Consider the following 18,542-nt stretch of genomic DNA (forward strand, 5'->3'; position numbering starts at 1 on the left):
GCCTTTCTGGCATTCTGGTGGTGGTGGGTTAATCCTGTTACGTTTCCTGTCCTTAGAATTTGGGTGTGGTGGCTCAGTGGGTTAGGACGCTGAGCTTGTCAATCAGAAGGTTGGCAGTTTAGCGGGTCGAATCCCGAGTGCCGCGTAGCAGAGTGAGCGCCTGTTACTCGTCCCAGCTTCTGCCAACCTAGCAGTTCGAAAGCACGTAAAAAATGCAAGTAGAAAAATAGGGACCACTACGGTGGGAAGGTAACAGCATTCCGTGCGCCTTTGGCATCTAGTCATGCCGGCCACATTTTATTTTATTTTTTATTTTAATTCCATTTATATCCCGCCCTTCTCCGAAGACTCAGGGCGGCTTACAAGCTTAGCAGTAGCCTTCATTCTATGTATATGCCTGCTTATTAGGGCTTTCACACACACACCCCAAGCGGCATTATTACAAAGTCAGCTTAATTGCCCCCAACAATCTGGGTCCTCATTTTGCCTACCTCGGAAGGATGGAAGGCTGAGTCAACCTTGAGCCTGGTGGGACTCGAACCTGCACTAATTGCAGGCAGCTGACGTCCTCGGACAAGCACTGGCTCTTCGGATTTGAAACGGAGATGAGCACCGGCCCCTAGAGTCGGAAACGACTAGCACGCATGTGCGGGGGAACCTTTACTTTTACTTTTTATGTAGATTTTAAGGGTCTTTGTCTTCCTATTATGTTTCTTCAGTTTTTTGGCTGGACGGCTCCAAACTTCCTGAACGGATTATTACAGTGATGGCGAACCTTTTAGAGACCGAGTGCCCAAACTGCAACCCCAAACCCACTTACTTATCGCTGGGTGCCAGGTGGGCGTGGCCTGTTGTGTGGATGTGGCTGTGGTGGTCATGGAAGATTGGGTGGGTGTGGCCAAGGTGGATGTGGTCACCTCAATGTGGGGAGGGACACGTGGGGGGTGGGCAGGGATGGAGGAGATCCAGGGGGTCTCTGGTAAGTGTGGCGTTAGGCAGGAGACTCATCCTGTGGGGTAAGGCGAGGCAGGGCGGGGGTGCGATTGGCATGGGGCAAGGCAAGGGCCAGGGCGGCTGCTGCCTGACATCATCGGCCCCCACACACGGAAGCCAGCGAGTGCATGGGGGCCAACGGTGTCCGTCTGTAGCGACAGTTTGCCGGCCCCTTGACTGCCGCACTCTGGGGCTCCGCAGCCCATCGCCAGCAGTTCAAAGAAGCCGCCTCCAAGATGGATGGTCGGCCGACAGTTGAGGTGATGCAGTGGGTCATGCCTGGGAAAAGGAGAGCATGTGAGGCCAGGAGGGACGGGATGTGGGGGGAGGGAAACCAGCCATGCTGGGATGCATCCGGCCATGCATCCGGCAAGTTAGCAGTCGGCTGGTTGAAGAGGGACAGTTGCCACCTTCGAGGCACGGCGCAGGTGCCCACAGAGAGGGCTCTGAGTGTTGCCTCTGGCACCCGTGCCATAGGTTTGCCACCACTGGATTATTACATCTGCATTTCCACAGCGCTGGTTTCTGCTTGGGGGAGGGAGACTTGGGGGCTATTAAGAAAAACTGGGCATGCTTTTCTGCCTCTTTAACGTCCTTTGAGGAAATATAATATTCTGCCCTTTTAATATTTCCTTCTCTTGGGGGGGCACTGACTTCCCACAAGCGTGAGATCGCTCCCGCAAAAACTTTAGCCCGTTTGCAAACACTTTTGGTGCAGAGAAGAGATGCCTTTGAGGGTGCGGTCCTGCACTCCTTCAGACTCACCGAGGCTGCCCGACGCTCCAAAAGTGGATCAGGGGTCCTGCGCAGGCAGCCTTTGCTGAGATAGCAAAGCTGAGCAGGGCGCGCTCGTCCTACTCAGCCTGTGCTCTCACCGCTCTGCTACTGGAGCATCAGAAGCAGGTGGCTTGGCGGCCCGGCTGGTGGGGGAGAGAGGAACTGTGCCACGTGAGCAATTGGCCGGCTCGTGTGCATGCACAGCTCCCCTCACCCAAGAGAGAAGCCTTTGGGGCACCACTCGTGCAAGTGGGGCTGTGCACATGCGCCGGTCCACCACTCACGCAGCCTGGTTGCAAAGAGGCCATGGTTTGATATTGGGCCATGGCCCACATGTGGGGGACGGCTGTGCTAGACCAAAAGTGATCCATCTAATCTTATTGTATGTTGCTCTGAGTTCACCCAGCGTCCTGTGGAAAGAAAAATCATCGGTGTCCATTCCAAGCCAGGAACAAACAAAATGGAGACTGCTTTAGAAAGAAGGTTGCAGTTTATCGAAGAGGAGAGCCAGACAGAAAGATGGCTGTGGGGAAAAAAACAACTGACCACATGTAGCAGGGAGGGGTGGGTTTTTATACCTTCTTGGGCTTTTGTTTGGAGTTGTTCCTGTGGCGTGATGAACTTTGGCCTGAGTCTGGGTGTGCCTTTCTGGTATTCTGACAGTGGTGGGTTAATCCTATTATGTCCCAAAGGTCATATCCTGCTTCCCTGTGGCTGTAGCTGATGGCTACGTCCTCCGTTGGATTTTTTGGTGCGAGAGATTGTTGATTCTAGGGATCTTTGTCTTTCTAATCCCATCAGCTTCCTGACTCCAATCTTTCTGACAAGATTATCACATCTGCATTTCTGCAGACCTGGTTTCTGTCTGGGGCAGAGAGACTTGTGTGTGTGTGTGTGTGGCGGGGGGCAGGGGGTTTGGTGGCTTCTGCCTTTAAAATCCTTTGGGGAAATATATTCTGCCTTTTTAACATTTCCCCAAATATTTCTTCCTCTGGATTCTTCCCACAGTCTCAATCTCCACACTGAAGCTAATAAGACTTGTGTGTTTAAAGAAAAGTCTTCAGGGGGTGTCAATAAACTCAAGATGACTATCACAACTGTGCAATTAAGGCCCTGTATGGCTGGCTGGGGAATTCTGGCAGTTGAAGTCCACAAGTCTTCAAGTTGCCAAGTTTGGACAACCCTAGTGTAAAAAAAAACAACCAAAAACCCACTCTAGTTATTTGCCTTTTTGGAGCTTAACAACCCCTTTCTCAGCCAAAGAGGAGCTGTTGCACACTGTTGCACACTTTGGGAACTAGCAAATTCTCAGAGGAGGCAATTCATAGGGTCAAAGGTAACCCTCCATCAGGATAATTGTATTTAATTCCTAGAGGAATTCCTAGAGGAATTAAAGCAAAGCTGATCTTAAATTCCTTTCTGGAGATCAAGAATGCACCCCTTTATGTGGGAGAAGTTTTATATCCAAATATATTTTACTCTTTCTACTGTTTCCATCTTCCCTTAAAATATGAACAGAATCCACAATGGCCTGAGAATCAGTATCTCCACTAGATGATTGACAGTCAAGCTTGAAACTAAGCTAATCAACTAAAATTAGCAAACTTGCTCAGCACCCCACCCACACCCCATACGTTACCCAGGCCTCATCCACATATCAAAGGATAAGGTCTGCAAACACAGTTAATTAAATTAGGTCTCCCAGAGACCAAGAATAGACATACACACAAGAATACACACACACACAGACACACAGATCACTCAAGTGTCACCCTAGAATCAGCACGTAAACACTTCAACCCGGACAATCTTCTTCTATATAGGGGTCTTCAAACGTGGCCCTTTTATGACTTGTGGACTTCAACTCCCAGAATTCCTCAGCCAGGCTGAGGAATTCTGGGAGCTGAAGTCCACAAGTCATAAAAGGGCCAAGTTTGAAGACCTCTGCCCTATATAAATCTGCTGCTGTGTCCCATTTCTCTGCAGCCTGCTTTTAGAAATAAATATTTCTTCTTTCTGCTGGATCTCATTTTTATTTATTCTTGTGCATCCCTGGCTTGAGTTGGAACCCCAAATTATTCTTCTGACATACGTTCACAAGCTTTCTAGAGATACTGGGTTGTATCAAATGACACTCTAATGACTAATCCATGGTTTATTAGATCATGGTTTACTTGGAAGGAGTCTGCAGCTAGCTTCTTCCAAGTAACCTTTAAAAAAGTGGGGGGGCAGGCCCTTTCATAACTGCAGTTCCCTTGATCAGGTGCAGAGTGTTGCTAAACTGAGATAGGATCTAAACTGGGATGAGGTAAGGATGGCAACCCGGTTTAAACCCTACATCAACACAGCCCAGCGTTTCTCAACATCAGCAGCTTTAAGATGTGTAGATTTCAACTCCCAGAATTCCCGAACCAGCAGTGCTTTTTTTCCGGTGGTAGCTCCTTCCCTGTAGAATATTATTGATAAAATCAAATACATTTATTCCCCCACTTTGTTGCTTTTCCGACAAGTCCTGAAGACGGAGACGATTGAGCGGCTGCTTTGATTGCAATGCTACTGTTGTTGCAGTGGAGTTTTCACGTTGCATTTTTTTAAATGTTGGAAACGGCCCAATCGTTGGGTGTGACCTGAGCAGCCATATAATTTTCTTTTTAATGAATAACTTCTCTCTCCCCGCCCCCCCACAAGTCACTTGAATGCAATCAGGGGCATCCTAGCAATCATAACCTACATCTCAATATCTCACTGAAGACTGGTTTATTCGGTTAAATTAAACATTAACTTCCCAGGTCACTGTGAAATGTTTGCACTCTGGAAGCTTTAAGGTTGCGTTTACCAGTGCTTTTTTTTGTAAAAGAAAAAGGTGCCAGAACTCACACATGTCATACAATCCGCCTTGCCTACCCTACAAGGTTCCATCCAAAAAAGGTGCTGGAAATCCGTTCTGAGCGTTCTATGAGGAAAAAAAGCCCTGGCGTTTACAAAACAGATATTCCTTTTTATACTCCCAGGGATGGTGGAGGAAATTTTGTGGGCTAACAATTGAGGCATCTATTTTTGTGAAAGTCAAATAACTTTAATTGTAGACATTTGCATAAATAAATGACCAGAATAAGAATAGAGCTGGTAGGGACCTTGGAGGTCTTATAGTCCAGCCCTCTGCTCAAGCAAGAGATCCTAGACTTGTCCAGTCTCTTCTTAAAAAAACCCAGTGATGAAGCACCCACAACGTCTGCATGCAAGATGTTCCACAGGTTAATTGTCCTCACTGTTAGGAAGTTTCTCCTTAATTCCAGGTTGCTTCTCTCCTTGATTAGCTTCCATCCGTTGCTTCTTGTCCTGCCTTCAGGTGCTTTGGAGAATAGCTTGACTCCCTCTTCTTTGGGGCAGCCCCTGAGATATTGGAACACTGCTATCATGTCACCCCAGCCCTTCTTTTCTCCAGACTAGCCAAACCCAATTCCTGCAACCGTTCTTCATGTGTTTTAATCTCCAGGCCTTGAATCATCTTAGTTGCTTCTCTTTGCACTTTTTCCCAAAGTCTCAACATCTTTTTTTTTTAACGTGATGACCAAAACAGGATGCAGTATTCCAGGTGTGGCCTTGCTAAGGCTTTATAAAGCGCTACTAATACTTCACCTGATTTTAATTCTATGCCTCTGTTTATACAACCAAGGATTGTATTAGCTTTTTTGGCTGCTGGCACACGCTGCTGGCTCATGTTTAAGCAATCGTCCACTAGGATACCAGCAGCACACGTTTTGTTACATTTCTAATTATCCGCCACCAGAGCTTGGTCTCTTAATTAGAAACTCCGGGATTTATTTATTTATTCCCATTAATAAGGTCTGCAGCCTGAAAAAACAAACCGTGAAAACAGAGAACGAGGATCGTGATTCTTGGTGCTGTGCGTTCTATCGCCACTAGAGGGTGCTAGACCAAAGGTACTTTTCAAAAGACAGCCGGATTTCGTTTTTTCTTTGAAAACGACGGGGGAGGGGGTGAAATTCAGATTGGGTCAAAGAGGAGCAATCTAACACGTCTCACCAGACTTCCGATTCCCAAACCCAACAGTGATATGGATTGATGTCTATGGAGATTCTCAAGGCATTCCAGATCATGATTAGCCCAAAGATTCTTTCAAAAAGCAATTTGGACTTTGTTGCCTTTTGAAAAAGCGCCTTTGGGATTGATTGATTGAATTTATATGGTTGCTCACTCCTCTCAGTGGTTCTAGGGTGGCTTGTTGTTGTTGTTAGCTGTGAAGTCGTGTCCGACCCATCGTGACCCCATGGACGGATGTTCCTCCAGGCCTTCCTGTCCTCCACCGTCTTCTGGAGTCCATTTAGGCTAACGCCGACTGCTTCGGTGACTCCGTCCAGCCACCTCATTCTCTGTCGTCCCATTCTTCTCTTGCCTTCAATCTTTCCCAGCATTAGGCTCTTCTCCAGTGAGTCCTTCCTTCTCCTTAGGTGGCCAAAGGATTTGAGTTTCAACTTCAGGATCTGGCCTTCTAAAGAGCAGTCAGGGTTGATCTCCTCTAGGTCTGACCGGTTTGATCGCCTTGCGGTCCAAGGGACTCGCAGGAGTCTTCTCCAGCACCACAGTTCAAAGGCCTCAATTCTTTGGCGCTCGGCCTTTCTTATGGTCCAACTTTCACTGCCATACCTTGCAACTGGGAAGACCATAGCCTTGACTATACGCACTTTTGTTGGCAGGGTGACGTCTCTGCTTTTTAGTGTGCTGTCTAGATTTGCCATGGCTTTCCTCCCCAGGAGCAAGCGTCTTTTAATTTCTTGGCTGCAGTCCCCGTCTGCGGTGATCTTGGAGCCCAGGAAAATAAAATCTGTCACTACCTCCATTTCTTCCCCATCTATTTGCCAGGAATTGAGAGGGCCGGATGCCATGATCTTGGTTTTCTTAACGTTTAGTTTCAACCCAAGTTTTGCACTCTCCTTCTTCACCCGCAACACGAGGCTCTTTAGTTCCTCTTCGCTTTCTGCCATTAGAGTGGCTTACAAATAATAAACTTCCTGGGGGCGGGGGGGGGGAGAGATCTGCGTGCGGGGACACACACAAGGATGAAATGCTTGTGATAAATGCCTTGCTTTGAATGAAGCCCTTTCTTTCCAAAAGGGCAGGAACGAAAACGGTGATGCCCGGTCAGGCACTGAAGCAAATCTTCAGCTGAAAGGAGATGACGAGTTCTAAAATAAAATCTAATGCAAGTAATCCTCGACTTATAACAGCTCATTTAGTGACCGTCCAAAGTTACATCATCAGCACCGAAAAAAGTGACACATGACCGGGTTTTTTCCCCACACTTAGAAGCCTTGCAGCGTCCCCAGGGTCACCTGATCCCAAATTCAGCTGCTTGGCAAGCGGTTCCTATTTATGAGCTGAGGTCACGTGATCCCCTTTGGCCACCTTCTGACCAGCCAAGTCAATGGGGAAGCCGGATTCAATTAACGGCTGCCTTACCAACTTAATAACTAACGACCCTCTTTTACCGGTCTACTATAGAGAGCGTCCTCTCGTATGGTATTGTGGTCTGGTATGCTGGTCTGACAGCCGCGGATAGGAAAGCATTACAGAGGGTGGTGAGCACAGCACAAGACATCGTGGGCTGTCCCCTGACACCACTGGATGACCTCGCCAGGCCCTGCTGCCTTGGAAGAGTGAGGAAAACCCTCAGGGACGACTCACACCTTGGTCGATACCTCTTTACTCTCCTACCATCCGGTAGGAGATATAGGAGTATAGCCAGCCGTACCAACAGGCTGAAGAACACCTTTTATCCATGGGCTGTTAGGCTTTTAAATGGGACATAATCTCTGTGAATTTATGCAGAATTGACTTGGGAGGCCGGTGTGTGGTGTAGTTGGTTCACATGGTGTAGTAAGATGGAGGGCTTGTTGTGACTGTGTGTTGGGGGGGCACAAAGGGAGGCTCAGCTAATCTCAAGGTATACATCAGGGGTCTTCAAACTCGGCCCTTTTATGACTCATGGACTTCAACTCCCAGAATTCCTCAGCCAGTGGCTGAGGAATTCTGGGAGTTGAACTCCATGAGTCATAAAAGGGCCGAGTTTGAAGACCCCTGGTATACATAGTTGTACTTTGACAATAAAGATTCATTCATTCATTCATTCATTCATTCATTCATTCATTCACTTAAACGCCGTGGCAAGGAAGCTGGTAAAACGGGGCAGTTAACAAACGTTTCACTTTTAGCAGCACAAAGGTGTGTGTGTTTGTGTGTGTGTGTGTGTGAGGAGTCTCAGCTGCGGTCGTAACGCGAGGACCGCCTTCCTGCCGCTCCTTTCCCCTTTTCTCCAAAGAGTCCAACGGGAACTCCAAGTTTGAAACGGCGCCTTGCCTTCCTCCCCCCCACCCAGGGGTAGGCAACCTCGGCTCTTTTATGACTCGTGGACTTCAACTCCCAGAATTCCTGAGTCAGCAGAGCTGACTCAGGAATTCTGGGAGTTGAAGTCCACGAGTCATAAAAGAGCCGAGGTTGCCTACCCCATGCCCCCACCCAACCAATCTTGGCGGGGCGTGGGCCGACGCTTCTCGATGACGTCAGGGCCGAGGCCGGAAAGCAGCGTCGGTGGCGTGTGACGTCGCGCCGTCAAATAGCCAGCAGCTGCCGCGCTGGTTGTTTTCCCCTCCGCCGCCGTAGCCGCGCAACGGTCGCCGGGCCTGGGCGAGATGGAGAGCGCCAGCCAGGGTAAGGGGCCGCCGGGGAGGGCCGTTGCGGGGCTCCGGGCCTCGTCCGGGGGCCGCGCGGCTTCAGCCGGCCGAGGGGGCCGGCGGGGGAGGGGAGCGTCTCTCGCCTGGCTGGCCGTCCCTGCAAGTAGAAATCTAGCATGTTGGGCTGGATTTCTAGCTGCAGGGGGCGGCCTCCATGTTTGTTTCGTGGGGGAGGGGGTCTCTCGCCTGGCTGGCCCTCCCTGCAAGTAGAAATCTAGCATGTTGGGCTGGATTTCTAGCTGCAGGGGAGGGCCTCCATGTTTGTTTCGTGGGGGAGGGGGTCTCTCGCCTGGCTGGCCCTCCCTGCAAGTAGAAATCTAGCATGTTGGGCTGGATTTCTAGCTGCAGGGGGCGGCCTCCATGTTTGTTTCGTGGGGGAGGGGGTCTCTCGCCTGGCTGGCCCTCCCTGCAAGTAGAAATCTAGCATGTTGGGCTGGATTTCTAGCTGCAGGGGGCGGCCTCCATGTTTGTTTCGTGGGGGAGGGGGTCTCTCGCCTGGCTGGCCCTCCCTGCAAGTAGAAATCTAGCATGTTGGGCTGGATTTCTAGCTGCAGGGGAGGGCCTCCATGTTTGTTTCGTGGGGGAGGGGGTCTCTCGCCTGGCTGGCCCTCCCTGCAAGTAGAAATCTAGCATGTTGGGCTGGATTTCTAGCTGCAGGGGGCGGCCTCCATGTTTGTTTCGTGGGGGAGGGGGTCTCTCGCCTGGCTGGCCCTCCCTGCAAGTAGAAATCTAGCATGTTGGGCTGGATTTCTAGCTGCAGGGGGCGGCCTCCATGTTTGTTTCGTGGGGGGGGGGTCTCTCGCCTGGCTGGCCCTCCCTGCAAGTAGAAATCTAGCATGTTGGGCTGGATTTCTAGCTGCAGGGGGCGGGCTCCATGTTTGTTTCGTGGGGGGGGGGGTCTCAGAGGGGCAGGTCAGCCTTCTGCCCAAAGGGAAGAATGGGGGAAATTTGGGCCTGGGGGGGTGGGGGTTCCTGGGTGGGGGGGGAAAAAAACGAGGACCCTGAGCCAAAGCCTAGGGGGGAGGAAGGGGTCTAATTTGATTTGATTTATCATTTTATCATTGGCTATCTTGCGTTTTGGTTAATTTAGTTTTGATTTGATTATTTCATTTTTTTTAATCGCATCGCTTTCTTTTATTTCTTTTATTGGCTTCTCTACCGCCCTATTCCCGGAGGACTCTGCAGGGCAATGAAAACCATGCCATACAAAAGGTCAAATCAATTTAAAACAAGGAATTAAATTAAATTTAAGCCCCCCCCCCAAAGTTAAAACTTTAAAACCCAATTAAAAACCCCTCAGTCTAGGCCAGACAGCTCAGAGAGCCAAGTTTTGGTTTTTTTTAATCCCATTTATATCCCGCCCTTCTCCGAAGACTCAGGGTGGCTTACACTCTAAGCACAAATCAATGTGCTTAGCAGTAGCCTTCATTCTATGTATATGCCTGCTTATTAGGGCTTTCACACACACCCCAAGCGGCATTATTACAAAGTCAGCTTAATTGCCCCCCAACAATCTGGGTCCTCATTTTACCTACCTGGGAAGGATGGAAGGCTGAGCTAACTGCAGGCAGCTGGTGTTACTTAAGGAGGCATTAGCCCACTGCTCCACCAAGGCTCTTTTGCAGGGATCGTGCGAAGATGCTCCTACGTTTTAAGCCTAAATTAAACTCAGTACAATTTATTCCGTTTTCTGATGTACACCTACACCTAAGGTCCCCGGTCGGGGGCAGTCCTAAGTTCCATAGGAAGTTGGTTCATTTCTGTTCTATTTTGTCGTTTTGTTTGGGTTTTTTTTTCATTTTATTTATTTTTTTAAAAAAAATATTTCGTTATATTTTTAGTTTTATTTTTAGGGTGTTTTTTTCACCCCTCCCCCTATATTATTTAGCTTGATTTTTATTATTTCATTTTATTATCTTTTTTTTTAGCATTTCATTTCATTATGTTTTTTTTTTATTTTAGCATTTCATTGTTACGTTTTATTTTTATATTTATTTATATTTATTAAATTTTTATACCGCCCTTCTCCCGAAGGACTCAGGGCGGTGTACAGGGCAATAAATAAATATTATGTGCTGGAGGAGCTTAAGATGGAAGCCTGGATCTGGAACAGGCCTTTGGATTAGGAGCAGCTGGCTGTGCCGGTTTGGCCAGGCCAGGATGTCCTGGGGGTGGGGGAGGGGAGGAAGTCTGGGAAGGGGCCAGGGGAATCTGCAACTCAGAGTTTACTAACGGGGTAGGAAGGCCCCCCCCAAGGAGGGGAAACTGGGTCTGGTTTGGGGTTGCCTGAGGTTGCACTCCTGGGGGGAAGTCCTGGTCAACTTTTGCAGCTTTAATCTCTCTCTGATTTTCCCCAATTGTTTGCCAGATCCGGCAACTTGGAAGACTTGTGGACTTCAACTCCCAGAATTCCTCAGCCAGCTCTGAGGAATTCTGGGAGTTGAAGTCCACAAGTTGCCAAGTTTGAAGACCCTTGGTTTAGAGCTGTGGTTTTTTTCTTTCCAAACTTGTTAGCTTTAAGATGGGTGGACTTCAACTTCTAGAATTCCCCAACCAGCAAGGCTGGCTGGAGAATTCTGGGAGCTGAAGTCCACAAGCCTTCAAGTTGCCAAGTTTGAAGACCCTTGGTTCGTTTAGAGCTGTGTTTTTCCCCAAACTTGTTAGCTTTAAGATGGGTGGACTTCAATTTCCAGCATTCCCCAACCAGCAAGGCTGGCTGGAGCATTCTGGGAGCTGAAGTCCACACATCTGAAAATGTTGAAAGGCTGTTTTAATTTGTCCGGGCCAACCCAGTGAAAAGTAACTTCTTCACATCTGGTGTAAAACAAGAGAATAAATCACCCCAAATTGGATAAAAGTCTTTATTTTTGCGGGGTAACACCACCTTAGGGACGCGGTGGCCCAGTGGGTTAGGACGCTGAGCTTGTCGATCAGAAGGTCGGCAGTTTGGCGGGTCGAATCCCGAGTGCTGCATAGCAGAGTGAGCGCCTGTTACTCGTCCCAGCTTCTGCCAACCTAGCAGTTCGGAAGCACGTAAAAATGCAAGTAGAAAAATAGGGACTGCTCCGGTGGGAAGGTAACAGCGCTCCGAGCGCCTTTGGCGTCTAGTCATGCCGGCCACATGACCACGGAGATGTCCTCGGACAAGCGCTGGCTCTTTGGCTTTGAAACGGAGACGAGCACTGGCCCCTAGAGTCGGAATCGACTAGCACGCATGTGCGGGGGAACCTTTACCTTTAACACCACCTTGACTCCATTACCCAATCACAAGAGGGATGTTTACATTGCTTTAGCGCAATGCTTCTTAACTTTGTTGTTGTTGTTGTGGTTGAAAAAGGACAGGGCACAACCCAACTGATGCTAGATCCTCTTTGGATTTGTCAGTGGAGTCTGCAGGTGATGTGACACCTGGTTCGCACCTCAGTCCTTTTGACCAATCCTACCAAATTTTGAAGGAACAGTTGGGGTTACATCTTGCAACCCAGTTCAACTACTACACGGTCAATACCTCTTCCCCGTCTACAGCAAGGGGGAAACATCCCCCACTGTTTGCTATATTCCTCTCTTACTTTGCTCCTTTAAAAGTTATTTTTTTAATCAGATAGAACAACAACAGGGAAGGCAACGTGTTTAAAAAAACCCGCAAAGCTCCTTTTCTTACTAAAAAGAAAAAAGGAAAAATAATGGGTAATCCTAGAGCTGTTGTTTTTTTTTCAACCTTAGCCACTTTAAAATGGATGGACTTCAATTCCCAAAATCCCCTAGTCACCGTGCTTCAGACAAGCAAAATCAATTGGGGGAAACAGATTTTTTTTATATAAGCTTTTTATTCATTTTTTCCGTACAAACAATAATTTTTCAACCAACGTGCTGTCTGAGTTTACATACGCTAATACATATTTGATTCCTAATCCTTTATTCTTTCCTGTAGCCAATAGTAAAATAAATTCCAGGTTTGATAATAGCCCATTTCTTCCTTTTCTTTCAATCTCATAGTCAACCTGTCCATCTCTTCGCATTCTAGTTTGTTTTTTTAATTATTTCTTCATCTGGTGGTGTTCCTTCATTCTTCCAGTGTTGCGCAAATGCAATTCCTGTTGTAATGTGCACAGTCAAATATAAGCTTTGTTTATTAGTCCTTTCTGGCATGACACCTAATTAAAAAAAAAGTTCAGGTTTAAAATCAACATGTTCTAACAACTTTTCTAACCAAGTAATCTGTCTTTTTCCAATAGTTCTTTGCTTTGTCACATGTCCACCAAACATGATAATATGTACAGGAGGATCTGGACAGACTCGAACACTGGGCACTATCTAACAAAATGAAATTCAATGGTGAAAAAAGTAAGGTTCTACATTTAGGCAGGAAAAATCAAATGCAGAGCTATAGTATAGGGGGTACTTTGCTCAATAGTAGCAACTGTGAGAGGGATCTCGGAGTCCTAGTGGACAATGCCTTAAAATAGGAGCCAGCCGTGTGCTGCAGCTGCCAAAAAAGCCAACACAGTTCTAGGCTGCATTAACAGAGAGATAGAATCAAGATCGCGTGAAGTGTTAATACCACTTTACAAGGCCTTAGTAAGGCCACACCTGGAATGCTGCATCCAGTTTTGGTCGAGACTCTAGAAAGAGTACAGAGAAGAGCAACAAAGATGATTAGGGGGCTGGAGGCTAAAACATATAGGGAACGGTTGCTGGAATTGGGTATGAGTAGTTTAACGAAGAGAAGGGTGAGTGGTGACATGATAGCAGTCTTCCAGTATCTCAGGGGCTGCCACAAAGAAGAGGGAGTCAAGCTATTCTCCAAAGCCCCTGAAGGCAGGACAAGAAGCAACGGATGGAAACTAGTCAAGGAGAGAAGCAACCTGGAACTAAGGAGAAACTTCCTGACAGTTAGAACAATTAACCAGTGGAACAATCTGCCTCCAGAAGCTGTGAATGCTCCATTGCTGGAGGTTTTTAAGAAGAGACTGGTCTGCCATCTGTCTGAAATGGTACAGGGTTTCCTGCCTGAGCAGGGGGTTGGACTAGATGACCTCCAAGGTCCCTTCCAACTTCAACTACTACTTCTTCTTCTTCTTCTTCTTCTTCTTCTTCTTCTTCTTCTTCTTCTTCCTCCTCCTCCTCCTCCTCCTCCTCCTCCTCCTCCTCCTTTATTATTATTATTATTATTATTATTATTATTATTATTATTATTATTATTATATTTGTGTTTACATTTCCCACATTTACCTGACATATTTTTGAAACATTTTCGCTAGTCTTGCTGTGGGAAGGAAACAGATTTGCTTACCGACCGTACGATTCACTTTAACGATTGCAGTGATTTGCTTTAACGGCAGCAACAAAAAAAGATTGTAAAATGAGGCCTTTGCCTGAGAATTGCCTTGCTCAGCGGCAGAAATTTTAGACTCCTGTTTTTTTTTCCTTTGGCCGTATAGCGAGGACTGTCTGTAGATGTTTTTTCATCTGGGACCCCCTCGAAGTATCCTAGGGGCTCCAGTTTTGAACCCGCCGGCTTAAAGCACAGAACGTAAAATTGCAAGACAACAGAAGCCTCCGTTTGACGTAAGCCTCGAGTTGCTTTTTGAAGGCCTTCTAAGGTTGGCTCCCGTTACAGTTGCAGCTGTGTTTTTAAGAGGGTGTGGGGTGCCTGTGTGTTCTTGTGTCTCTTGAATGTGCAGCTGTTCTCTGCCCACTGTGTACGTAGTGTCTGTGTACCGTATTAGGGAGATAGTAACCGCCTGAGGTTTCAAAAGTCGAGAAAAATCTTTGAATTTGCTCTGCTATTGCTTGGACCAGTTTTTGTCAACCTCGGCAAGTTTAAGGTGTGTGGACTACAACTCCCAGAATCCCTCAGCCAGCCATAACTGGACTCCCGCTGGAGCGTGTGTAGGGAAGGAAATAAGAGAGATTGAAGCCGTTGAAATGCATGTAGTCCTCGAGGTGCGACCGCAATTGAGCCCAAAATTTATGTTGCTGAGCGGAACATTTGTAAAGTGAGTTTGGCCCTTTCTTGCCACAGATGTTAAAGTGAATCGCTGCAGCTGTTAAGTTAGCAACACGGTTGTTAAATGAATCTTGGCTTCCCCGTTGACTTTGCTTGTCGGAAGGTCACAAAAGGGGATTGTGTGACCCCGGGCCACTGCCACCGTCGTAAATATGATTCGGTGGCCAAGCGTTTGAATTTTGATCCTGCGACCCTGGGGGGGGTGTGCAACAACGGTCGTAAGTGTGGGAAACGGTCATAAGTCACTTTTTCCCACTGCCGTTGTAACTTCGGACGGTCACTAAATGAATTGTAAGTCGAGGGCTATCTATATCCTGTTGTACCTTCTTTCATGTCTACATGTAAGCATAAATTATGATGCAAGGAGAGACAAACATCTGTTAGGCAGGGATAGCTAGGTACCACTTCACTACGTCTCCCAATGGAAAAAAAAACATTGTGGTGATAGGGGTGGTCAATAAATTTTACAAATGCATAAATATTTGCAACTCAGGGTTGAATTGTCAGGTCTGTGGTGCTCTCCGAGTTGGTTGTTTTCTTGCAAAGAGCTTTTATTGCCCAGTTAAATATCTCGGCTGGTGCAGCAAACCATACCCCAATTAAGGCACTGCTCTACTAACTCAGATAAGCAATCATAGAATAAACAGCCTAATCAAGGAACGACTAAGAGCACTCCCACCAACATTGGAAAGGGAAGCCACTTATATAGAAATGAGAGCAGAACCTCACACCGTTCTAGCACTGACGACGTTACCTAGTTGGGTCATGAAACGTCTTCAGGGAAACGAGCAAGCTCAGAGAGAGCACCGAGGACCCCATTTACTACGTCTCGTTTGTCCGGGATACAACCTGGCCGCGTATGTTTGTTTTGAATTGCTTTCAAAAATGCCTGTGGGTCCTGGCTGTGCTGTAGCCCACAGAATAAAGTCACTCCCGCAGTCTCGGCCAAAGGACATGGAAATGTCACATTCCCCATATTGAATAACAGTGGGAAGGGAGCTTGGAGGAGCAGTGGGCTGATGCCTCCTTAAGTAACACCAGCTGCCTGCAATGAGTGCAGGTTCGCATCCCACCAGGCTCAAGGTTGACTCAGCCTTCCATCCTTCCGAGGTAGGTAAAATGAGGACCCAGATTGTTGGGGGCAATTAAGCTGACTTTGTAATAATGCCGCTTGGGGGGGGGGGGCGAAAGCCCTAATAAGCAGGCATATACATAGAATGAAGGCTACTGCTAAGCTTGTAAGCCGCCCTGAGTCTTCGGAGAAGGGCGGGATATAAATGGAATTAAAATAAAAATAAAATAAATCTAGTCCAACCCCCTGCTCAGGCAGGAAACCCTACACCATTTCAGACAAGTGGCTGTCCAGTCTCTTCTTAAAAACCTCCAGTGTTGGAGCATTCACCACTTCTGGAGGCAGGTTGTTCCCCTGGTTAATTGTTCTCACTGTCAGGAAATTTCTCCTTAGTTCTAGGTTGCTTCTCTCCTTGACTAGTTTCCATCCGTTGCTTCTTCTCCTGCCTTCAGGTGCTTTGGAGAAGAGCTTGACTCCCTCTTCTTTGGGGCAGCCCCTTGGATACTGGAAGACTGCTATCATGTCACCCCTCTCCCTTCTCTTCATTAGACTAGACATACCCAATTCCAGCAACCGTTCTTTATATGTTTTTAGCCTCTAGTCCCTTGATCATCTTTGTTGCTCTTCTCTGTACTCTTTCTAGAGACTCAACCTCTTTTTCACATCGTGGTGACCAAAACTGGATGCAGATTTCCAAGGGTGGCCTTGAAAGCAGATATCACATCGGTACTGTTGAACTGGGTTTATAGTGTGGCTTGCGAGTCTGGAAACACAGATGTCCTTGTGCTAACACTAACACCCACGCGCACACACACACACGAGGCAGGTCTTTATTCGACTTCGTCCCTCTTTTCTGTATGGGCGGCTTCTGCTTGATTAACCTGCTTGCCTTTTCTCTGCTTATCCTTTCCCTCCCTTTGGTTCTTGTCCGTGACAGATATCAACCTTAACTCTCCTAACAAAGGTCTCCTGTCTGATACCATGACCGACGTGCCCGTGGACAACCCCAGCGCCGCTGCCATGGCTGTCCCGTCGAGGACCTTACCCTACAACGGTCTCACCGAAGCCGAGGAAGAAGAACTAAGGTCTGAGCTGGTCAAGGTAAAGGTTGCCTTCATTCCGCGCTTTGAAGCTTGCTCAGTCTCAGCATCCTTCTTTGGTCCGCGCCAGGGGTGGGCAACCTCGGCTCTTTTATGACTCCTGGACTTCAACTCCCAGAATTCCTGAGCCAGCATGGGGGAACTATGGCCCCTTCATGGCTTGTGGACTTCAACTCCCAGAATTCCTGAGCCAGCATGGGGGAACTATGGCCCCCTCATGATTCGTGCACTTCAACTCCCAGAATTCCTGCGCCAGCATAGGGGAACTATGGCCCCCTCATGACTCGCGGACTTCAACTCCCAGAATTCCTGAGCCAGCATGGCTCAGCTTGGAAGCCTCTCCCTTTCCCCTCAGCGTGGCTGGCTCAGGAATTCTGGGAGTTGAAGTCCACGAGTCATAAAAGAGCCAAGGTGGCCTACCCCTGGTCTAGTGGGTTTATTTATTTATTATTATTTATTTATTAATTTAATTTATATACCGCCCTTCTCCCGGAGGACTCAGGGCAGTGAACAGGGCAATACATAAAAGGTTAAGGTACCAGGCTAGAAAGGTTAAGGTACCAGGCTAGAAAGGTTAAGGTACCAGGCTAGAAACCAGGAAATAAGGGAGTTCTAGTCCAGCCTTAGGCATGAAAGTCAGTTAAGGGACTTTGGGCCAATCACCAGGAGCTGGTGAGTTCTAGTCTTGGTTTAGGCATGAAAGCCTGCTTGGTGACTTTGGGCCAATCATCAGGAGACTGAGTTCTAGGCCCGGGTTAGGCATGAAAGCCAAGTGGGTGACTTGGGGCCAATCACCACGAGACTGGGAGTTCTAGTCCCGCCTTAGGCATGAAAGCCAAATGGGTGACTTTGGGCCAATCACCAGAGAATTGTGAGTTCTAGTCCCGCCTTAGGCATGAAAGCCAGCTGGGGGACTTCGAGCCAATCACCAGGAGACGGTGAGTTCTAGTCCCACCTTAGGCATGAAAGCTAAATGGGTGACTTTTGGCCAATTTCCAGAGAATTGTGAGTTCTAGTCCCACCTTAGGCATGAAAGCCAAATTTTGGGCAGTCCCTCTCTCTCTCTCTCTCTCTCTCTCTCTCTCAGCCCAGGGGGGAAAATAGGGGGAGGAAATGGCATCAGGAATGTTTGCCACTTTTAATTGTTTGTAAAATAATAAAGGTGGGATAAAAATCTAATCAATAAATTAAAACTTTAGGCTTATATTTTTTTACTCCCCCTCCCTCCCTAAACGATTTACTTTTCATTTAAGCACTTAGGTGAGCCACTTTATGATTTTTAGATCACTTTTTGGCTTTGTTGATCATGTTCCTTAGGCCGTTGTTAACATAAGACAGGCCATATTTCTCAACCGTGGCAGTTTTTGGATGTCTGGACTCCCAACTCCCAGAATTCTCCCGGAAGAAGGTAAACAGGGAGACATTGAGGGGCCTGGAGCTCTAATGCTGTAGGGCCCAGCTGTCAATCATCCTCCCTGCCTCGTCTTTTTACACCACGATGCGAAACTGCCCTGTTGCAGCATCACTTTTATTTTGCAAGATTTGCTTAGGTTCTTTAAAGATTCCCCAAAGTACGAAATGGGGGGGGAGAAATTTGCCTTCCCTTCCCCACCCTCCGGTCAGAACTGAAGAAGCTTCCTGGATGAGAAGCAAAACGTCTTCAAAGAAAATCAAGAAAGTTCAGTTGCCTCGTGGAAAAGCACCTTTGCGACAAGAATGAGCCGGGTGGCGCATCCAGTCTCGTTTCCAGCCTGGTTTATGCTGATTATCGTTTTGGCACATAAATACCCCCATTTCCTTCAAGAGAAGCATCATCTGAATACGGCAGCTTTACAGGC

At 47.6% G+C, this 18,542-nt stretch overlaps 1 protein-coding gene across 6 annotated transcripts in view; it reads left to right on the forward strand.

Annotated features, from left to right (window-relative positions):
* Nucleotides 1-8,364: 8,364 nt before the first annotated feature.
* Nucleotides 8,365-18,542, forward strand: part of TPD52L2 (TPD52 like 2) — a 38,438-nt gene continuing 28,260 nt past the window's right edge. For 5 of the 6 annotated variants that reach the window (XM_083360981.1, XM_083360985.1, XM_083360980.1 and 2 more), the window contains exons 1-2: nucleotides 8,365-8,499; nucleotides 16,542-16,705. In XM_083360981.1, the coding sequence (XP_083217107.1) occupies nucleotides 8,481-8,499; nucleotides 16,542-16,705 (183 nt within the window). In that variant the 5' untranslated portion in view covers nucleotides 8,365-8,480. The remainder of the gene's footprint in view (nucleotides 8,500-16,541; nucleotides 16,706-18,542) is intronic. The other variant, XM_083360982.1, reaches the window with a different exon arrangement.

The sequence above is a fragment of the Vipera ursinii genome (assembly GCF_947247035.1).
Source record: "Vipera ursinii genome assembly, chromosome: 3".
Taxonomy (NCBI): Eukaryota; Metazoa; Chordata; class Lepidosauria; order Squamata; family Viperidae; genus Vipera; species Vipera ursinii.